Source organism: Bombyx mori, chromosome 4, assembly GCF_030269925.1.
Source record: "Bombyx mori chromosome 4, ASM3026992v2".
NCBI lineage: Eukaryota > Metazoa > Arthropoda > Insecta > Lepidoptera > Bombycidae > Bombyx > Bombyx mori.
The window spans coordinates 12,061,792-12,081,154 of NC_085110.1; the positions used below are offsets into that span (position 1 = coordinate 12,061,792).

At 37.9% G+C, this 19,363-nt stretch overlaps 1 protein-coding gene across 5 annotated transcripts; it reads left to right on the forward strand.

The window, feature by feature from the left end:
* Positions 1 to 802: 802 nt before the first annotated feature.
* Positions 803 to 18,602, forward strand: LOC101743043 (activating molecule in BECN1-regulated autophagy protein 1A). Of its 5 annotated transcripts, none has more exons than XM_038021781.2 (14): positions 803 to 978; positions 1,241 to 1,449; positions 1,532 to 1,730; positions 2,205 to 2,263; positions 2,593 to 2,779; positions 3,148 to 3,320; positions 3,424 to 3,763; positions 4,088 to 4,190; positions 6,425 to 6,536; positions 7,583 to 10,550; positions 11,318 to 11,495; positions 13,092 to 13,220; positions 14,356 to 14,547; positions 15,128 to 18,602. In XM_038021781.2, exons 3-14 carry the CDS (start codon positions 1,536 to 1,538, stop codon positions 15,280 to 15,282), a joined length of 4,791 nt encoding a protein of 1,596 aa, XP_037877709.1. In that variant the 5' UTR covers positions 803 to 978; positions 1,241 to 1,449; positions 1,532 to 1,535; the 3' UTR covers positions 15,283 to 18,602. The 5 variants fall into 5 exon arrangements, with proteins under 5 accessions (XP_037877709.1, XP_037877710.1, XP_037877712.1 ...); XM_038021782.2 differs by having other exon boundaries at positions 817 to 1,042; XM_038021783.2 differs by having other exon boundaries at positions 819 to 978; positions 1,349 to 1,449.
* The last annotated feature ends 761 nt before the right edge of the window (positions 18,603 to 19,363 follow it).

Here is a 19,363-nt window from a genome sequence, read left to right on the forward strand (position 1 = left end):
TTTTTTATTTACATTACACCATGGTATTTGGAACCATTTTCAAGTTCTGATAGCCTATAATTAATTAATTAATTCATGAACAGAGTAATTGGAGTTTTCATCTAAATTTCGAACCTTATATTCGCCACTGTAAGATTCTCAACAATTATCCTTAATCATTGGATAATTTTTTTATATTTGCATGTATCACACACAGAATCAGCCGCTATAAGGAAAAAAAGTATCAAAACGTTTTACTCCAATTTCCCCAGTATTGCTAGCGTCAATTTCTTTTTTCCCTTTTTGCCATCAGATCCTGGTAGACCTATAGCAGTTTTTATTTCAGTTTCTAGTATTTTGCAATATTTACTATGTTCTTTGTTTATCTGTCTTTAATTCAGGACTTTTTGGCGGGAACGCGAGGAGTGAAGTTGTGTGATTTGTTTTATTTTGTCTATTTAGTGTTTCTTCAGGTTTAAATGTGTAATAACGGTGGTTTATTAACTGTTTAATATCTGTGAAAGTGCACAAATGTGGGAAAATGAAACAAAGCTACTGGACGTAACTTCTCGGGTTCCTCCAAGAAGTCCACTGAAAAAATCTCAGTAAATGACCACCATTTTACTGCGATTATATTTCATCCCATATCATCTCATTTCATTAAATTTCATCCCAGTTGATTAATGTTTCAAATTAATCATCTTCATTTCATTTCACTCCATATTATCATTTTTCATAAAATTAAGAATATAAAGTAAAATAAGACATGACTTAAAGGTCTTAGTTACCGGGTCATAAAATCTCTTAAAAAAAAAAAAAATGTCTTTAATTCAATTTGACAGTTCGCAGCTGGCGCTATTGGATGATTCTGTTGTTAGTTTTAAGTCGTAAAAACAAATAACGTTGTTAAATTGTTCGAAATAAACATAAAAATAATTTAAAATCAGTTAGTACTATACTCTAATTAATGACAACTATTTTTTTTTTAATATGACACAGGTAAAGTGTATTTGACATATTGTTAAACACGACAAAAAAACAATTTATGTGGATCTTTAGTTTTGTAAGTACCGTACTACCGTTGATTAGGTTGGATTCAATGATGAAATATAGCCAAAAAACTTAATTTTCAAGTCTAACTACTAAAGTGAACAATTATACAAAAAAAATGACATTCCAATATGGCACGCAGTCGTCCCGGTCATAACAAGTAGGTAGTCATATAGCAGTGAAGATAAAATCCTATGTAATTCTTTTTCAGTAAACTTAACGTCAATATTCAAAAACTGAAAGTGAATAACAGGATTACATAAGCTATAAAACAACTATGTGTTGTGACAATAAATGTTTTAACAAAAATGCGTTTTAGGAATATAATTTCTCTGTTCGTTTTGTTTTAACCTAAATTAATGACACACGTCTGCGTTTGGGTTAAAATCTCAATGCACAACACGAGTCCTTAATTGTATGGTAAGTTCAATGACTTGACATAAATACTATTTAACCTTGACCTTAATTAACCTGACTCCTCACTTCATTTATTTATCATTAGGACAATGGACCCAGTGATTGATAATGAATGGCTCAGCATAAAGCATGATCCCGTGGAAGAAACTCCAGTTGTCGGCAATGTTTCTCGTAGTTGGCAATGGCGAGAGCTCGGAGCGAATCCACCACACTACCCTGCAAGCAAAACAGTCCTAGAAAATGCTGCTGAAGATATTTTAGTTCAGAAACCACTGAAAATTAGAGTAAGGTTATTTTGTTTGTCAATAAGTTGCCAAATAATCAAAAGTTAACAATAGCCAGAGAATTTAAAAGTAGTGTTTTCTATTATTTGCTGGTCAAATCCTCAGATATTTCCTCACCAAACACCAATAGTAGTAGTAGTATATTGTTTTTCTTAACAAATATCTTCCACCACTGCTATATTACCACTACTACTAGTGGTATGTCGTGAGTTTACAAAAGCTATGATGATCCAGCTGATATTTGACATAAAGCTATCATTATGCATCCCATTTTCAAAGAAGCACTAGCTATTATTCCATTTCTGTTGAAATTTTGACCTCATATTTCAAGATGGTTGATGGCTTTTACAATAGATTCTAGATATAATATAATAAAAGAATAAAAGTTTGATTTTGTACTTAGTAAAATATTAGAGAAAACTATTTTTGTAATTTTTTTTATATTTACTGTTTTAACGGTGATGAACATTACAGAGCTGCGACCTACCAGGATATCCAAGGTCAACTTTTTTGATGGTTTTCAGTCCTGATGGGTGAGTAACAAACTTATACTTTTCTGCCATGAAATGTGTAGGCCATAAGCAGTTGCTTTTAGAACACTTGATGGTGACTGGATGCCTTCACTGAGGACTCTGTTTAAAATTATTCCATAGAATAGACATCACCCTTAAGACAAAAATACATTGAAATGAACTTTACGAATTTACATTTGCTTCAGTACTGTGGCGTAAGATACTCTGCACTGTGATGCTCAATACAATGATAAAAATATATGACAAAACAACCTCAAACAGTTCTCTAATCTATTGCATACACAGAAATAAGAAAATAAATTGAAGAAAATCGTTTGTTTGAATTACAGGACAAAAGTTGCATCAACCCATGGCAATCATAATGTGTATGTGTCTGATTTGGCTAGTGGAAAACACCTTAAGATTCTAGAGGGACACCCAAGAACACCATGGTGTATAGCATTTCACCCGTCACATACACAGCTTATTGGCTCTGGGTGTCTTGGTGGTCAAGTAAGAGTTTGGGATATGGGAAGTGTAAGTTTAATATAACAATAAATTTCCTTAATAGGAAAGAAACTTTTGTGTAAACAGCACTGAAACAACTCATAAAATAATCAGAAATCAAATTTACCAGGCTTCACCCTATGATTTAAATTAGACTGTAATCACTGATTTTTTTCCTCAGTTTAGTTGTTGACATTAAGAAAAAATCTTTCACATCCCAGTTGCTTCCTAACAAACAAATTACAGAATTTATCAGCATTATAAATGGTATCAATAAATTAAAATCCAATAAATCTTCATTAAAGACTATTATCAAAAGACAAAAAATACATTACAAATTCGATTACAAACTACTCTTGGGGTCTAAAAGAAAATATAGTGAACTGATAACATTACAGGGTGGAAGTGAAGTGTGGAATGTTCGCTATGAAACAGTGATAGCTTCTATTGCATTTCACCCTCGTGAACAATTACTAGTAATTGCTACTTACAATGAACTATACTTTTGGGATTGGAGTCATCCAGCACCATTCACCAAAGTTACCACTAATAATATAAATGAAAAAGTGAGGTACGTATGCATTTTTTTAAACCAACTGTAAAGAAAAATAAAAGATAATTTCTTTGAACTTTTAACTAAATTACATATACAACATATAGTTTTGACATTCCAGATATGTTGCGTTCGATGCTCTTGGTTACAAATTAATAACTGGAATATCTGTATCGGGTTGTCCGAGTATGTCTAGTACTTCATTGCTGCAGCAAAGTCCGACAACAGGCACTTCTAACACACAAAATAGCAGTTCTAATAGACGGAACGCCACAGGCAATGCCAATGAAAACCCGCTTGGGATCAATCCCCCAACGGACAATGCTGGTTCAGCACAAGACATGATTGTAAATTCATACCAGAACCTGGTACAAAGATATGACAGTCTAGTAAGGAATTATCAAAGGCTTTTCATGGTACGGCATCGGCTTTCCAATTCTTCTCAATCAACTCCAAATACGGTATGTGTATCATCAAAAACATAAATATAATAAATAAATAATCCAATCCAGAACTCCTCTATCTAGAATCTTATTGATTTGTACTATCACTTTTCTTAATACATATACATGCTTTTCATTTCCGTTTTAACAAATCAAACTGTATCCATTTATATGGTATTAAATGGATTTCGTATCACCAATTTTCTATCGTAGTTTATAAGCAAAGTACATAATAAGCGTAATTAATTCTAAGTATAATAATGGATAGTAACACTACATATTCCTAACATTGTTTTAAGTATTTATCTCCTACTAACCACCTCTGGATCTATGACTTTCTAGATTGATCGAGGAACTGATCCTATGGAAACCGATACATCCCCTGGAACGTCCGGCTGGAGCAGACCTGCACGACCGTCTACAGTTACAACAAACGCTGAGGATGGTAAGGCACAAATCTACAATAAACAAAAATCGATTTCATTCATAATTAATGAGAAATAATCCTTAGTAAATTAAACATGTATCGTGTTGTATTACGGAAGCAAGTATGTACTACAGTTTTAAACATTGTTAAAAAAAAAACTCTCAGCACACCAGTGTCTCATGAAGACGTATCTAAAATAATTTTAAATACAGCTGACCTTTAAGTACTCCTTTAATTGAGTCTAATTTTAAAATCTATACTAATACTAGCTGACCCGGCAAACGTTGTGTTGCCTTAAATAGGATTTCTAGGGAAATTCTACTGTAGAAAAAAACCTCATTTAACCACATAATACCTCATTATAAACAAAAAAAAAATATCCAAAAAATAAAAATAAAAAATAAATGTTTGGGGTGGACAACCCTTTTCACTTAGGGGTATGAAAAATAGATAGTAGCCGATTCTCAGACCTACTGAACATACTATTGATACACAAATAAAACCAAAAAAACATGGCTGAAAAATGTATAGTATTGTATAGCTCTCAAATATATTAAGTGTATAATCTATTATGTATAGTGAGTAAGTAAGACAGGAGACCGGCTTCGTCCTCATCCCTACTACGTGATGTTTGCTGGATGAGTGGTGACACCTGGCGGGGATAGCTGATCGATTGATAGTTGATCAGTAGTCGACCGGCGAGGGCGGGAATTAAAGGAACTTGAAATTATAAACTCTGAATAAGAATTTATCGTACTACAATTATAATATTTGATTGCCATCTTGCAACCTTATTGCGGATCTGTGCATAGAATAAAACAAATTTTAATCAGGATGGAAAAATAGGGGTTGATCTTATAAGAGTGAAAATTGAGAGTAATATGACTTTTTTTATTTTGTCATGACAAAACAAAATAAAGAACTTGCCAAAAAAATTAAAGTTTATAATTAACAAATAAAAAATAGGGGTTGATCATAGAGGGATGAAAATTTGAGAGTAACATCCGATTTTTTATTTTAATTCATGACAATTTAAAAATAAAAATGAAAATCTTGCCAAAAAAATTAAATAGTTAACAAATAAAAAATAGGGGTTGATCGTAGAGGGGTGAAAATTTCAGAGTAATATGTTTTTTTTATTCTACGTAATGACAAAATAAAAACAAAATTCTCGCAAAAAATTTTAAAGTTTTTAATTAGCAAATAAAAAATAAGGGTTGATCATGGAGGGGTGAAAATTAAGGGTTTTATGTATTTTTGTATGTTGTTTCATAAAAAAATAAAAACAAAAATGTTTGTCTAAAAAATAACAAATAAAATTTAGGGGTGGACCACCCTTAACATTTAGGGGGATGAAAAATAGATGTTGTTCGATTCTCAACCCTGACCGATATGCACGCTAAGATTCACGAAAATCGGTCGAGCCGTTTCGGAGGTGTATGGGAACGAACATTGTGACACGAGAATTTTATATATTAGATTATAAAGCTGAAGAGTTTCTTTGTTTGTTTGAACGCGCCAATCTCAGGAATTACTGGTCCGATTTGAAAAATTCAGTATCAGATAGCTCACTTATTAAGGAAGCCTATAGGCTATATAACATCACGCTAAGACCAATGCAAGCAGAGCACCAATAAAGAATATTTCAAAATCGAATTCCGCTGCGTGCTGCAGAAACGGTTAAAGTTTCGCTATTATTTTAGTATGACAAAATTGTTCCCGTTTAAAAAATCTAAAAAAAGTCCGCGACAGCATTATGTCTATATATTAAGGTTGGCTCACTATAACGTTTTTTATAAAGGTGTTTCCCATCCCGTCCCATCATCAGATCTTGATGATTACAGGACCATTCGGGAAGACTACCCTTTCAAACAAAAAAAAGAAAATCATTATCAGAATCGGTTCAAGCATTCTCGAGAAATCAGTGAACATACATAGATAAAAAATTATGGTCGAATTGATAACTTCCTCTTTTGAAGTCTGTTAAAAAGCGTGATTTTGGTACCTCAAATAGTTCCTTAACATTCAAAAATATTTTCACTTTCTACGTAAATGAAGAGGCGGTGAAAATTTTGCGTTATGCCAAATTAATTATTCCACGCGGACGAAGTCGCGGGCAAAAGCTAGTATAATATGAATCTCTTTTGTAAAAGGATTTGATATGGCATTTTTATCATTTTTTGGGTTGTTGCTCATAAAACAATTTCATAGTTGGAATTGAATACCAGTTTGATTCATTTCTTTCGCTTTAGGGGCCAGTACCAGCGGAACGAGACGTCCAGACAGTGGTGAAAGCGGGGATGGAGAAAACAGTAGTCGCTTACTCAATTTAGATGCTTTAACGTTTGACAGTGATCCATCAAGGTAAATGTGTGATATAGCTATAAACGCTATTAACCATAGATCGGAAATTGTATAGGCGTCTAGATCCAGATATTGAATCAGACTAACAAAAACTATTGACTTGCACTTAACACGATCCTGCCAATTTTTTATGTTATCAGTGATTAAAATCTCTATGTCGCGTTGCTTTAATCTGTTAGCGTGCTAGCTTATCTAAATGGTTTAGTTGGTATTCACTGAATGCTATTATTAATAAAATAAAAACCGCTGTCTTCATCTACCTTGCGTTACCAGAAATAATTTTTCCACACCATTTGGCTTGGCTTCGAAATTAACAATACGCCGTGATGTTTCGCGAGTCTGATGATATGTTCCATACTTTTTCTTATGAGAATGTTAGGCATAAGATCTCCATTGTCATAAACTCGTTTACAATGGCAACAAAAATTCGACAAAATATCCTTTAGATCCAAAGAGATTTATCAGAAGTGTCAATATCAACCCAATCTCTTGTGGCGCCGCCCTGGTGGTTAAATATCCTGAAATAAAAAATCTACATTGCACCAGTTAAATCAGGAAATTATGTTATTGTTTATACGGGGATGAAAATAAACGACTCAGTTTTAACTCTGCCTTTTTTTCTTAACTTTTTAGGAGCTAGGTAACATATTGCTCACCCCTTCGACCTTTGAGATCAGTTGTATCAAACAATGCTTTTATTTCGGCTTACGAAACAGTTTGTTTGTCGGAAAAAGAAAAAAAAACAGCTTGGAGAATTTATTTTTCATAAAAAGAAAAAAAAAGCTTAGAGAATATATTTACCTATTTTAAGAAAAAAAAAAAAACTAAATTACATAAAGCTATGTAACTACAACATATAGCTAGCTATATAAGTATATACCTAAACGAAAGGTAAATTCACTTGCTTGCGTGAACTTTGTCAGTTATCTGTGACGTTTTTAGCTGTCAAATACAAGTATGAGTTACTAACATGCATAAACATGTATGAGTTAGTCTGACGAACAAATACGCGTATACTTCACGATAATGGTCTTTAACATCTGCAGGAATCAAGATTCAGTTTCTGAGCGTTCTCCATTTGGGTCCCGTTCTTCAGCTTTCCAACCGTTAAATGAAACCGGCAGAACATTTAGACCATCCGACCCGAACGAGCGCTCTACAAGATTATTACCCAACCCCTTTTCGTCACCCGGAGGCATCTCGCGATCGGCCCGAGTTAACTTCGGTGAAATGTCCACATCTGGCGACAACGACCCGGCGAACGCGTCGCGCACCAGCATCTTTACCTCGTCGAGAATGAGTTCCACGGCTGGCCGAGTATTAATCTCGCACAGACGGAATTTCTCGCCGATACGACGCGGGCGGATCTCGCTATGGGGTGACTCGCCGACTTCCACCGAGAGCACTCCTACACCCTCTCCTCGAAATATTACGAATTCTTCCGCAAACGAAGAAACGCAGGATACTACCGCACCACGCAGACCTACTATGACTAATTCTTCGACGCAAATGAGTCCCGTACCACCCCTGGACGCGGAGGCCCTCAACGAGAGCTTGGATCTGATTCGGGACATCTTGCGCGATTCCGGAACGAGGCTTTTAAATTTGATTACGGACATGTCGTTGTCGATGGTATCTGCCAGCGAACGGGAGCGACGACGTCGCGCTCACTCTGACGAAGGCTCGCCCGTAGAGCGCCGTCCGCGGCCCCGGCCCCGTCTGCTAAGTGTTGGCTGGCGTCGAGAACTTCTCTCTTCCAGTTCCGACTCGGACAGTGATCGTTCTCTGGAGCCGGATGCTCTTCGCGCTCGCAGCACTGGTTTCAGAGATTCCGTCGACGCGGCCGCTCAGTCGGCGGCTTCGTTGTTGACGAACCTCCCGACCGACCGTTTAATGTTCGATATCTTGACCGATCGAAACGAGAGCGCACCTCGCGATAACGAAGGACTCGACCCCACTCGTTCCAATGATAGATTCCGCGTGCCTGGTCGAGACGACGAAGACGTGGCTCGTGTAGTTCCCGAACCGACTCCCGCAGCTTCAGAACCGGGTCCATCCGAAGTTGATCCTCAACCATCAAGCTCCAGAACCAATCCGTCGCCACCTTTCAGTCGACCTTCAACGAGTAGAGATGAGTTTTGGACGCGCGGATCCTCGGTGTCGTCGGAAGAGGCCTATCGTAAAGTAAGGAACGGGGTGGCCGCGTTGCAGAAACACACAGTACATCTGGCGAATTTATGGTATCGCGGAAATCGTATTTCTATGCGCGAACTTCGCAACTTATGGGAAAACTTGCGCCGTCGTATTCTTGCGTTGCAACGAGATATCGGAAGACAAGACTCCCCGGGTTATTACACTAGATCTCTTTTGGAGAGATGTATGATGTTAGCAGATATCGCAGAACCTATTTCACGCCCTCCAAACAGAAACTTGAGGCGAAGTATGGATAGCGACAGAAATGGTGAAAGAACGGATCACTCGTCAAACGTTGATATGAGTTCACCGAATCGCGGTGTAGCGCAGGACCCTTCGAATTCTACTAACGTGAGAGAAGAAGTACAAACTCGGGCGGGGCGAAATACACAGACAAGATCGCAACATCCGGGAGGTCGGGTGACCACGGCCCGAAGACGAGTTCAGCCGGGCTACAGGTGGCAACCTGAGGATGAACGCAGACGACGTTCGCGTAATATCGCAACAAATCGTTTAGCGCAAAGATATTCAAATAGATCAAGACGAGAATTTACCCGAGCGATAGAAATTAGCGCCACCAAACACGAGTTACGTATGCGAGCGATGCAAGTATTGTCTGTGATGTTCAATATGATGATGATGTGCTTGGAAGAGCGAGGTCTGAGTCAATTAATCATCATCATGCTTCGAACTCTCAAGAAAGCTTTGGTACTTTCGTGGTTTATGGTGATGACGAATAGAAATAGCGGACGTACTGGTAACGGCCCAACACCACCATCGCAGCGCACGGACCCAATGGATGTCGTTCACATACAAAACGAAGATGACGCAAATCCCGTGAACGTAGATGACCATGAAGATACCCAAGTGGCCGAAAATGTTGTTTCGAATACAGAAGTTGTAGACAACACACAAACAATAAAAGAACAAACGCGTGAACAAGAGTCTCGAGACGCCACAAAAGCATCATCCTCAGTAGTTAAGTCTGAAACACCGAATAACCAACAAGACCAGACAAGACTACCGTCACAGAACTACAGATCATCGAGATGGAGCAACAGACTTGCAGTGCAGATAGCCGCTGCTAATAGAAATAATTCTGCAACAGCGTTGAGTAGAAGAGAACTTTACATAGAAAGCAAACGATTAAAAGCCCTACACAGAACAAATCCTTCCGTGCATCCGCTAAATAAGAAAAGAACAGGTCCCCCGATGTCGACATATAGGATTCCGACACTCCGTTGTTTCCCACGTCGCCCTAATATGAACAGACCGAACACTCCCCGATCACAAGAAACAGATCCCATCCCGGGACCTTCAAATTTGCTTCATCCAGAAAACTCTAGTCAGGACCCGCCACGAGCCGAGGGCATGTACGAATTTTATCAACGCGTTAATTTTATACGAATAGCTCACATGCAGGCTGTGAGCCTAAGAAACGCCGCTAGAAACAGATTTAGGCGCTTGCAAACGATACGCCTATACACGCCTTCATCGGTGCGGGAAATGTTTGCTCTTTATTCGAACAATCCAGAAAATCCACCAGAAAACCGACCGCCGCCACAAAGCAACCCCGAATTGGGCAGCCGTCGACAGTTTGCCGTGTACCGACCGCATATCTTGGCGCAACGAATCGACCCCGCAAACGCATCGGAGGAACCCCCTCAGTTCAACAGTGTTGCCAACAACGCAGCGCCACCACCACCGCCACCACCACCGGCGCAAGCACAGGACGCACAGGCGCAACGAGATGGCCAGAACGCTCCGACGCAGAGGCTGCCGAGAATCCACGAATATTTGCAACCGATAATTTTAGCCCAGGTAATATATTATATCTATTTATACTTATTGCGTATGTTTTTACAAACTTACGGCTGACACGAAATGCCTGCGCTTTGCAAAACAAAATTAAAATCACTTGCAGTATTTAATTTGAAAATAAGACGAAGATACTGCAAACAGAAAATGAGGAAGTGGAAATGAATTCATAGATATTAACCAGACTATTAGCATTTAAGATTCTCTCACCCTCTTTCGTAAAAGAAGTCATATACTCGTACTATGCGATAAAAATAAAAATAGTAATATAAACTGTCAGCGTTTGTAAAATGTTACTTTGTAGTTTAATAATGATTAATCAGTACTTGCAGTAAAGAGTATTTAAAATAACCTTTGTAATGATGACGAACAAAAGTTTTTTTTTTACCTATGCTGATAGCCTTGAGAGGCTATTTTAGCTTCTCCTTGGCGTGTTGGTGAGCTCACGGGGCTCAAACCGGTAGTGTTGCTAACACTGGCCCTAGCAGCCCTAGAGCAGTGCTTCGCAAAATCTACCACCGGATCGGAAACGCGACCCACTGAGAAGAAACGGCGAGAGACTCTGTGGGCTAATTGTACAAAAGTACTTTGTAGCATGTAGCAGCCGCAGCTCCATAGATAGACTTAATTTCAGCGACTCTTTCGAGTGGTACCTGCCGTATGTTATTCATATATAATTCACGTTAATCGATACGAATGTACCCATTAAGCTACGGACGCTCCTCAAACTGTCCTTATTTTAATCGCATATTTCACGTGGTCCACATCAGAACGCGATGGTGGTGGAAGAAGAGGGTGGTGGGCCGGGCGGTATGGGGGGTGCGCGGCGACTGGGCGGCATGGCGGGGCTGCTCGACGCCGGCATCATCTCGGAGACCATGCCTGCCTCCTCGCACCGCGTGCAGGCCTGGGACTTTACCACCGGAAACGTTCCTGAACTAGCCGACGGTCTGTAATTGTTTTTTTTTTAATACGCTTTTATTAGTTTCAGAGGTATGTACGTTAGTATGTAACGGAATCTTTGAACATGATTCTGACCCAAAACCTCAAAACGTCGGATTAACTCGAAATTTGGCATACTTATTAAGGACCGAAGACAATACAACAATTAAAAATAAAATTGAAAAAATTGAAATTCAACTAAAAAATGAAAAATAAATAAAAGTTTAAAAAAACTAAAAAATAGGCTTTTATAGAAAATCCAACTAGAAAATCTATACATACATATAAATAAAATTGGAGTGTCTGTTTGTAATATTGAAATAACCGCTTTATATTACATGCATATCACATCGCGGGACTCAGCTATCAATAATAAAATGTAATGTTTCCGAAGCGAAGCGATATAAATAAATGTAATACTAGCGAACCGCCCTCGCTTCGCTTCGGAAACATTAAATTTTATTATTAATAGCTGAGTCTCGCGACTTTACCCGCGGTTATTGTCGTACCGCGATGACGCCGCGGGGCGAAGCTAGTCTAAAAAATAAGGCCTAAGTTACTCCTTATATCATCAGCTACCTATCAGTGAAAGTCTCGTCAAAATGGGTCCAGCCGTTCCAGAGATTAGCCGGAACAAACAAACAGACAGACAAAAATTGTAAAAAATCTTATTTTGGTGTATGTGCTGTCTATATATTCATACGCATGTAGTAAAGCGGTTATTTCAATATTACAAACAGACACTTCAATTTTATTAATATGTATATAGACTAGCGTGTTTAAATGTAGTTTTAAGCGTATGACTATACTTTACAAATGTAAACTTTGAGTTTGACTTTGTTTTTTACGTTGTACGAGGTCTCGCGTTGTTGAGGTCTCGCGTTGTATGAGGTCTCGCGTTGTATGAGGTCTCGCGTTGTATGAGGTCTCGCGTTGTATGAGGTCTCGCGTAGTATGAGGTCACGCGTTGTATGAGGTCTCGAGTTGTAGTAGGTCCCGCGTTGTATGAGGTCTCGCGTAGTATGACGTCTCGCGTTTTATGAGGTCCCGCGTTGTATGAGGTCTCGAGTTGTAGTAGGTCCCGCGTTGTATGAGGTCCTGCGTAGTATGACGTCTCGCGTTGTATGAGGTCTCAACGGTCACGCGTTGTATGAGGTCTCGGGTTGTATGAGGTCCCGCGTTGTATGAAGTCTCGATTTGTAGTAGGTCTCGCTTTGTATGAGGTCCCGTGTTGTATGATGTCTCGCATTGTATGAGGTTAGTAATAGGTTAGTAGTGTAATTGTTTAATTGTGAATAAAATTATTTCCTTACATTATAAGTTAGATTAGTTTTCGTTATCGTGTTGTTTTGTCGTATAATTGTAAGGAACGTTATTGTAATTCAGCACTTTGTCTTGTTTTGTCGTGCGCACATAACTTATGTTGCAAGCCAGATTTTGTTTCTGTTTACTTGTGTTTTTTGTCTCTTTTTAGCTTGTGATGTGTATTGAGAGCCTAATTAAAAAAAATACTATTTATCGTTTTTACACTTTACGCGGTACCCCCTGAATGACTAAGTTTGCTACCTTTTATTGTATTATTAACACGATTGCTGTTTTCAGGCAAAAAAAATGTTGTAGTCCAAAGATGCAGAATTCATAACGACGCGAGCATCGACATTTCAAAAGACGGCAGACTGCTGGTGGCGCTGCTTCCCGTTCCCCGCATGAGAAACACAAATCACTGGCTAGGTTAGTTGGCTCGAACAAAGAAACGTTGGGATATTTATTAGATTGAGACGTTTTATTTATCATCAAAGAAAATTCTTAATGATGCAAAAAAAAAAAGAAATCAAGGATGTTGTAATTAGCAAAACGGGCCCAATGTATCTAATAACTAAGGTACCGTTAAGTTCACTGCATGAATATGTTAACAAGGAACATTAAAGTACTTGTTTCAATAATAATTGTATTCATATAAAACAAATCAAACCCGATCACACTCTGCTGTGACTGAGATACAATAAAATACTCACGCCCCACACATAAGATAAACATAGAAATTCATTTTTCTTTATATAGATGGATAGGTATGCTAAACCCAAACAGCGTGAAAGGATTATTTCGGACATGAAATCGGTTTTTTGGAAAATAAAATTTTTTGGTTTTTTTTTATTGCTTAGATGGATGGACGAACTCACAGCCCACCTGATGTTAAGTGGTTACTGGAGCCCATAGACATCTACAACGTAAATGCGCCACCCACCTCGAGATATAAGTTCTAAGGTCTCAGTATAGTTACAACGGCGACCCCACTCTTCGAACCGAAACGCATTACTGCTTCACAGTGGAAATAGGCGGGGTGGTGGTACCTACCCGTGCGGACTTCCAAGAGGTCCTACCACCAGTGATTACGCAAATTATAATTTTGCTGTTTTGATTTTTATTACACGATGTTATTCCTTCACTGTGGAAGTCAATCGTGAACATTTGTCGAGTAGGTATTTCATTAGAAAAATTGGTACCCGCCTGCGGGATTCGAACACCGGTGCATCGCTTCATACGAATGCACCGGACGTCTTATCCTTTAGGCCACGACGACTTCAAAGTGATTCACATTAGTTCAATGTATCTGCTGTAATCGTGTTTGAAACGGCGCATGTTAAATACTGATGAATACGATAACCACGTGTATGTTGCCAGGTTAAATGATAATGAAATAATATGGCAGCATTCAGAAATATCTTTAAAAAAAAAAATTGGGAAAAAACTCTCATTGCCTTATAAATGGTTAACGAATTTGCCCATCGAATCAAACAGCGTAAGAGTTCAAATCAGGATCTCCTGCGACACTGCTCGTGGATGAAACGTGAGAGATGCTTTACAGGGGTGTACTCGCTGGAGTGGGGTCGCTTGGGTCAGTGCCTCCACACGGCGGTGCTGGAGCAGACGGCCGTGTCGGTGGCGCTGTCCCCCACGGCGCGGCACCTGGCCGTGGGACTGGGCTCCAAACGCTTCACGTCCACGCACCGCGCCCACAACCATGTCTTCGCTCTCCTGTACAAGCTCGACTCGCTCGGTGAGTGTCTGGACTCTAGTTTCGTAATGCTGTGTCACTAGAGTCGACCGTAGAGCAGTACACTGAGGTGCGCGCTGCTGAATCTACTGCTGACATTTGGAAGAAACTATTTAACTCGTTCAATGCTAAACGAAACAAGGTAGGTATGTAATGAAAGTATTCTCCAGATCCACTAACGGTGCTTTTAGGTACCTCAAGCACCGTTCATTGTTCTCGTCGAACCCGTCGCTTGCGACGAAGGGCTCGACGAGTAAATTAACAATCAGATACAGCCCACTAAGTTTCTCGCCGGATTTTCTCAGTTGGTCGCATTTCCAATCCGGTGGTAGATTCTCCGAAGCAGGGCTCTTCCTAGGGCTCGTGTCAGTAACGTCGTCAGGCTTGAGCCCCGTGAGCTCACCTACTAGTTAAGGTTACGCTGAAATAGCCTCTCAAGGCTCTCAGCTTGGTAGGAAAAAAAAAAGGGGACGTACAGCCGGCAGTCGCCCGTTTTCTACAGCTGCTTCAAATGAAGCTCATCATTCGAGACCTGTCGATAATTTACGCCCAACAAGGACCGCACCTGAAACTGTATTTTCAGATAGCTCCAGTCGCACGGGACTGTCGCCGATCAAGGAACTGGAGCAGAACTGGGAGCAGGGGTTCACCAGTCTGAACTGCTTGCGGTGGGCCCCCCAGCCCGGCCAGGGTCTGGTCTACGCCAACAACGCCGGACAGCTTATCGTCATGAGCTAAGTCGATAACATCCTGAGGCTTTTGAGTGCCTAATTTATAATAAATCCACATGAAAACTAACAAGTAGGAACAGAAGAGAATAAATTTAGACGTGTGCCCTGTTTCAACGGTTCACGCTCATTTGTCTTAATAAATTTTTACCCGATGTTACATGAGCACTGTGATTAGAACTCTCAACTCGCGTTGTACGAAATGACGTTGCAAATGTCGACTCCGAACACGGATGTTGACGTTGCCACACGCGACAAGGGTACAAGTGGCGTAGTGAGAGGGGGCCAAACGGGGCAAGGGGGGCCTCATGTTCCGGGTACTACTCACAAAGGGGCGCCAAATGGTCCTCAAAACAAAAAATTATTGAATTTTTTTTTTTTCTTTTTTTATATATTTTAAATTTAGTACCTGTCTAATATAATAAATGTTAATTCGTAAATAAAAAGTAAAAAAAATCACGTATAGTCTAAATAGGGTCGCTAAAAAGGTATTGTGTCCCGGGCGCAGAGTTAAGCTCACTACGCCACTGCGAGGGTATAAACGTAAATTTTTATTACATCGCCGGTTGTACGAAATTTTAATTATGTTGTAATTTAATTAAGCGCCATACGAAATGGTTAGTTTGTACGCTAAATGATCTCCTTAAATTATTGGAATAATTAAAAATCGAAAATAACGAACGTCGCTGCGCGTAATAAATATAACAGTACAAAAAAAAACAAGATTTTTGTCTATTGACTAATTTCAAATTAACAGACCCATTTTTGAATATTGTTTGTAAATATGTCAATTTTCATGACTGAGAGCAGTAATTTGGTAATTTTACATGAAACGTAACTCAAAAATTGCGTTACAACAAATAAATCAAGCCATCAATGTCCTAGTAGTCCAGAATGAATTTTAAACGTTATTGTGACTGTTTAAGAATGTTTTTATTACGTCTAGAATTTGCACTTAGATTCTTATTCTCTTAGTAATTGCACATTACTTATAAATACTTTTATAAAAATTCGCTCCGCACATTAAAATAGCTACCGTGTTTGGAGCAACAATACTAATCTTAACGAATCGAAATACTGATCCGTGTGCTTAGTGCGAGTTAACGTACTCGATAGCGTAAAAGTTGAGCCATTTTTGTATGCAGTTGGAACAGCGCCCCTAGCGGCAAACGTACGCAAACGATCCCATTTCATACAATTAAGAGCTAACTTTTACGCTATCGAGAACGTTAAAAAACTCGCACTAAGCACAACGGTATAATTTAGTCTGGACAACGTCATAATTAGAGCCTTCCGTTATTTTTGAAGGCAATTATAGATATATTATTACATTTTGCATACATGTTTTGTACACAATAAATGATGCGTCAAAAAAATTACGAAAGCGTTGTATGAAAACCTCGATTTAATATTGTAATAAATTATTACGGACTCCGGGCTATCACGAGAAATAAAGTAGATATAAAATATAGTGTATATATATTTACATTTAAACGTGTCTAATTTAAGTTTTAATGTTTCTAAATAACAACAAACACTACGTTTAATTTTGTGACGAGAAATATAATAGACTTATTAATTTGATAGTTTTAATGCTTGTAGTATATCTAGATAAATTTTGTATAGTACTATACACTTTTCGTTATGTCGTACTTTTGAATTATGTTTTTTATTTTTATTTTATTATTATAACAAAATTGCAAATTTTAGCCGACCCATCTAAACTGAGTTATTTTACCAACATATCTTATTTTACATATGTATTACAGGTGAACAGTGACCAAGGAAATGAAAATCAAATGATTTTGGGTCGTAAATTAAGTTTTTTTTTATTTAACCAAGAAAACACCGTTTTATTAGTTTTTTCTCTGATATTTACGTAATAAAACTCGATTCCGATACGGTATATTTTTGTTTTGAATAAAGGTACATCAATTATTGAACGACATATCATCATATTCATTTAAAAATAGAACTGAACTTCATCTTGCTCGAGTTTTATAAAAAGATATATTTTAAACGAAATCAACAGGAGGGTAGAATTTTTTTTTTTAATTAACTTCTACACATTAGAAAATAATGTATTTATTTGATTGTATGTGTTGGCACGTCGGATATTCTGATTTCAAATATTTCTACTGATTCCCACTTTTCATCGTTACAGATAACGGTCTCAATTAAAAACATTATTGTACAAATATCTTGTTATGTATTTTTAAAGGGAGTTATCCACGCACCGATAAACATAACACTTTTACGTAGCTACCAACCATAACTCTGTGTTGTTAAATTCAATCGTAATTAAAACATTTCGTATTCATTTTTTTTTAATTGGCGTATATAAATGATTTCACGCTGGTATAAAGCGGTTACCGAAGTCCATCTCAATTGCTTGCTACTAACTTTTTTTTACATAAATCTACACAACTAACTTCTTGTTGCTAGGCAACAACCATTCTTTTTTAATAAACTTATGATAGTTACATATAGTAAGCAGGCCAGTTCATACGCGACGTAGTTTTTTTCCCGCCTTCCTATTCGTTGGTAGCCTAAAGGGTTATTCCAGCTACGTTCGGACTGGTAGGTAAGCCGCGACGTGCGCAATGGAAACGCGGCATAACTAGACATAGCTCCTGTGCGAAAATGTACTATTTTGTTAATTACCTCTTTAATACACATTAAACTCGTTTATAAACATCTGTCGAGTGCATAATACTTATATTTAGAAAAAATATATAGCCTCTAAGTATCTGCAATAATAAACTAGGGCATAATAGCATGAATGGCTTGACAACAATTTGTTTAAAAATTGGCTGTCTTACAGAAAGTCATAAGTCGCTATCTATAACAACTTCAAACGATTTCGCTCCCCTTGGTGGACTTCGTATTAATTAGAGAGTTAACTATAATTTTGCATTTTGTAATCAAGAAATAGATACTCTACGAAATTCTATACGGTATTCTTCACTTTCTGCTCGACATACAGTATTTTTCCTGTTACGTATTTTCCTCAAATATTTCCATGCTAAATAAAAAACCGGACTATTCAGAAATAAGACGTCTTTCTCCTGTGATTGTTTCTCTTAAATTCAATTGGTACCTACATAAATACATATATTTCGGTAGCTTTAAACGAAAATAACCTATTTTATAATGCGATGCGTGGTAAACGGGCAAAAACTAATAAAACTTCACTTTTGTAATATATTGTTTCATGTTTTAGTTCTTCCATTTGTACGTGACAATGCTAATGTAACAAGCATTATGTTTTATGTGTCGTTGTTGTGTGATTTTTTTTTTGTATAATAAAAGTATAGCTTCAACAATGAGGATTTTCGTTTTTGTTTATCGAAGTCTAGCTTGTGCACTAAAATTGTTAGATATACAATAAAACTACTTGTTAATCATAAGAAAATTTTACATGTGAACGAGGATCATCTTTGAAACTATGAGAAATGATCAAGGATATGGTGTGGTACCGCTAAGGTTATGGACAGACTGGGACTCTGAATACTCAATCGTATCCATTTCACGGGGCTACGTAGGTGCCTACTGGCTTAGGCTACCGAGCACCTGTTACTTTCAAATGTCTCAATACAGACCGTCGTCTGCCTATCGAGTATCATAGGTCCAATTCCTACATCTGTCCTTTTTTTTCGTCGTCATTGTACACAAACGAGCATACGAACCTGAAATCAGCAATGCTAAGAGCGCAGCAAGTCGCTACCTAATGTAAACTTATCTAGAAAATTTATATCCTAAAATTATTTTAAAAGTAATATGTATGAATTAGTCTCTGGTTCCTTCCTCATAGTCCAGGGAATAATGCTTTGAGGCCAGGTAGGCATGAGAATTTTACTCTATTCTTTATTTATGTATTGTACAAATTTGGCATTGTTGCAATTTTATTACCATACGCAGTCCAATATTCAACACATATCTAGGTTCGACTATTATTGTACCTACCCGCGTTCAGAATGAAAACATCAAATGTGTTATAAATTGCCTAATTCTATGATATGATCACGGTTAAATACCACAACAAAGATAAAGAAATGATAACATTATTTTTAAACAACTTGCGTAAGATT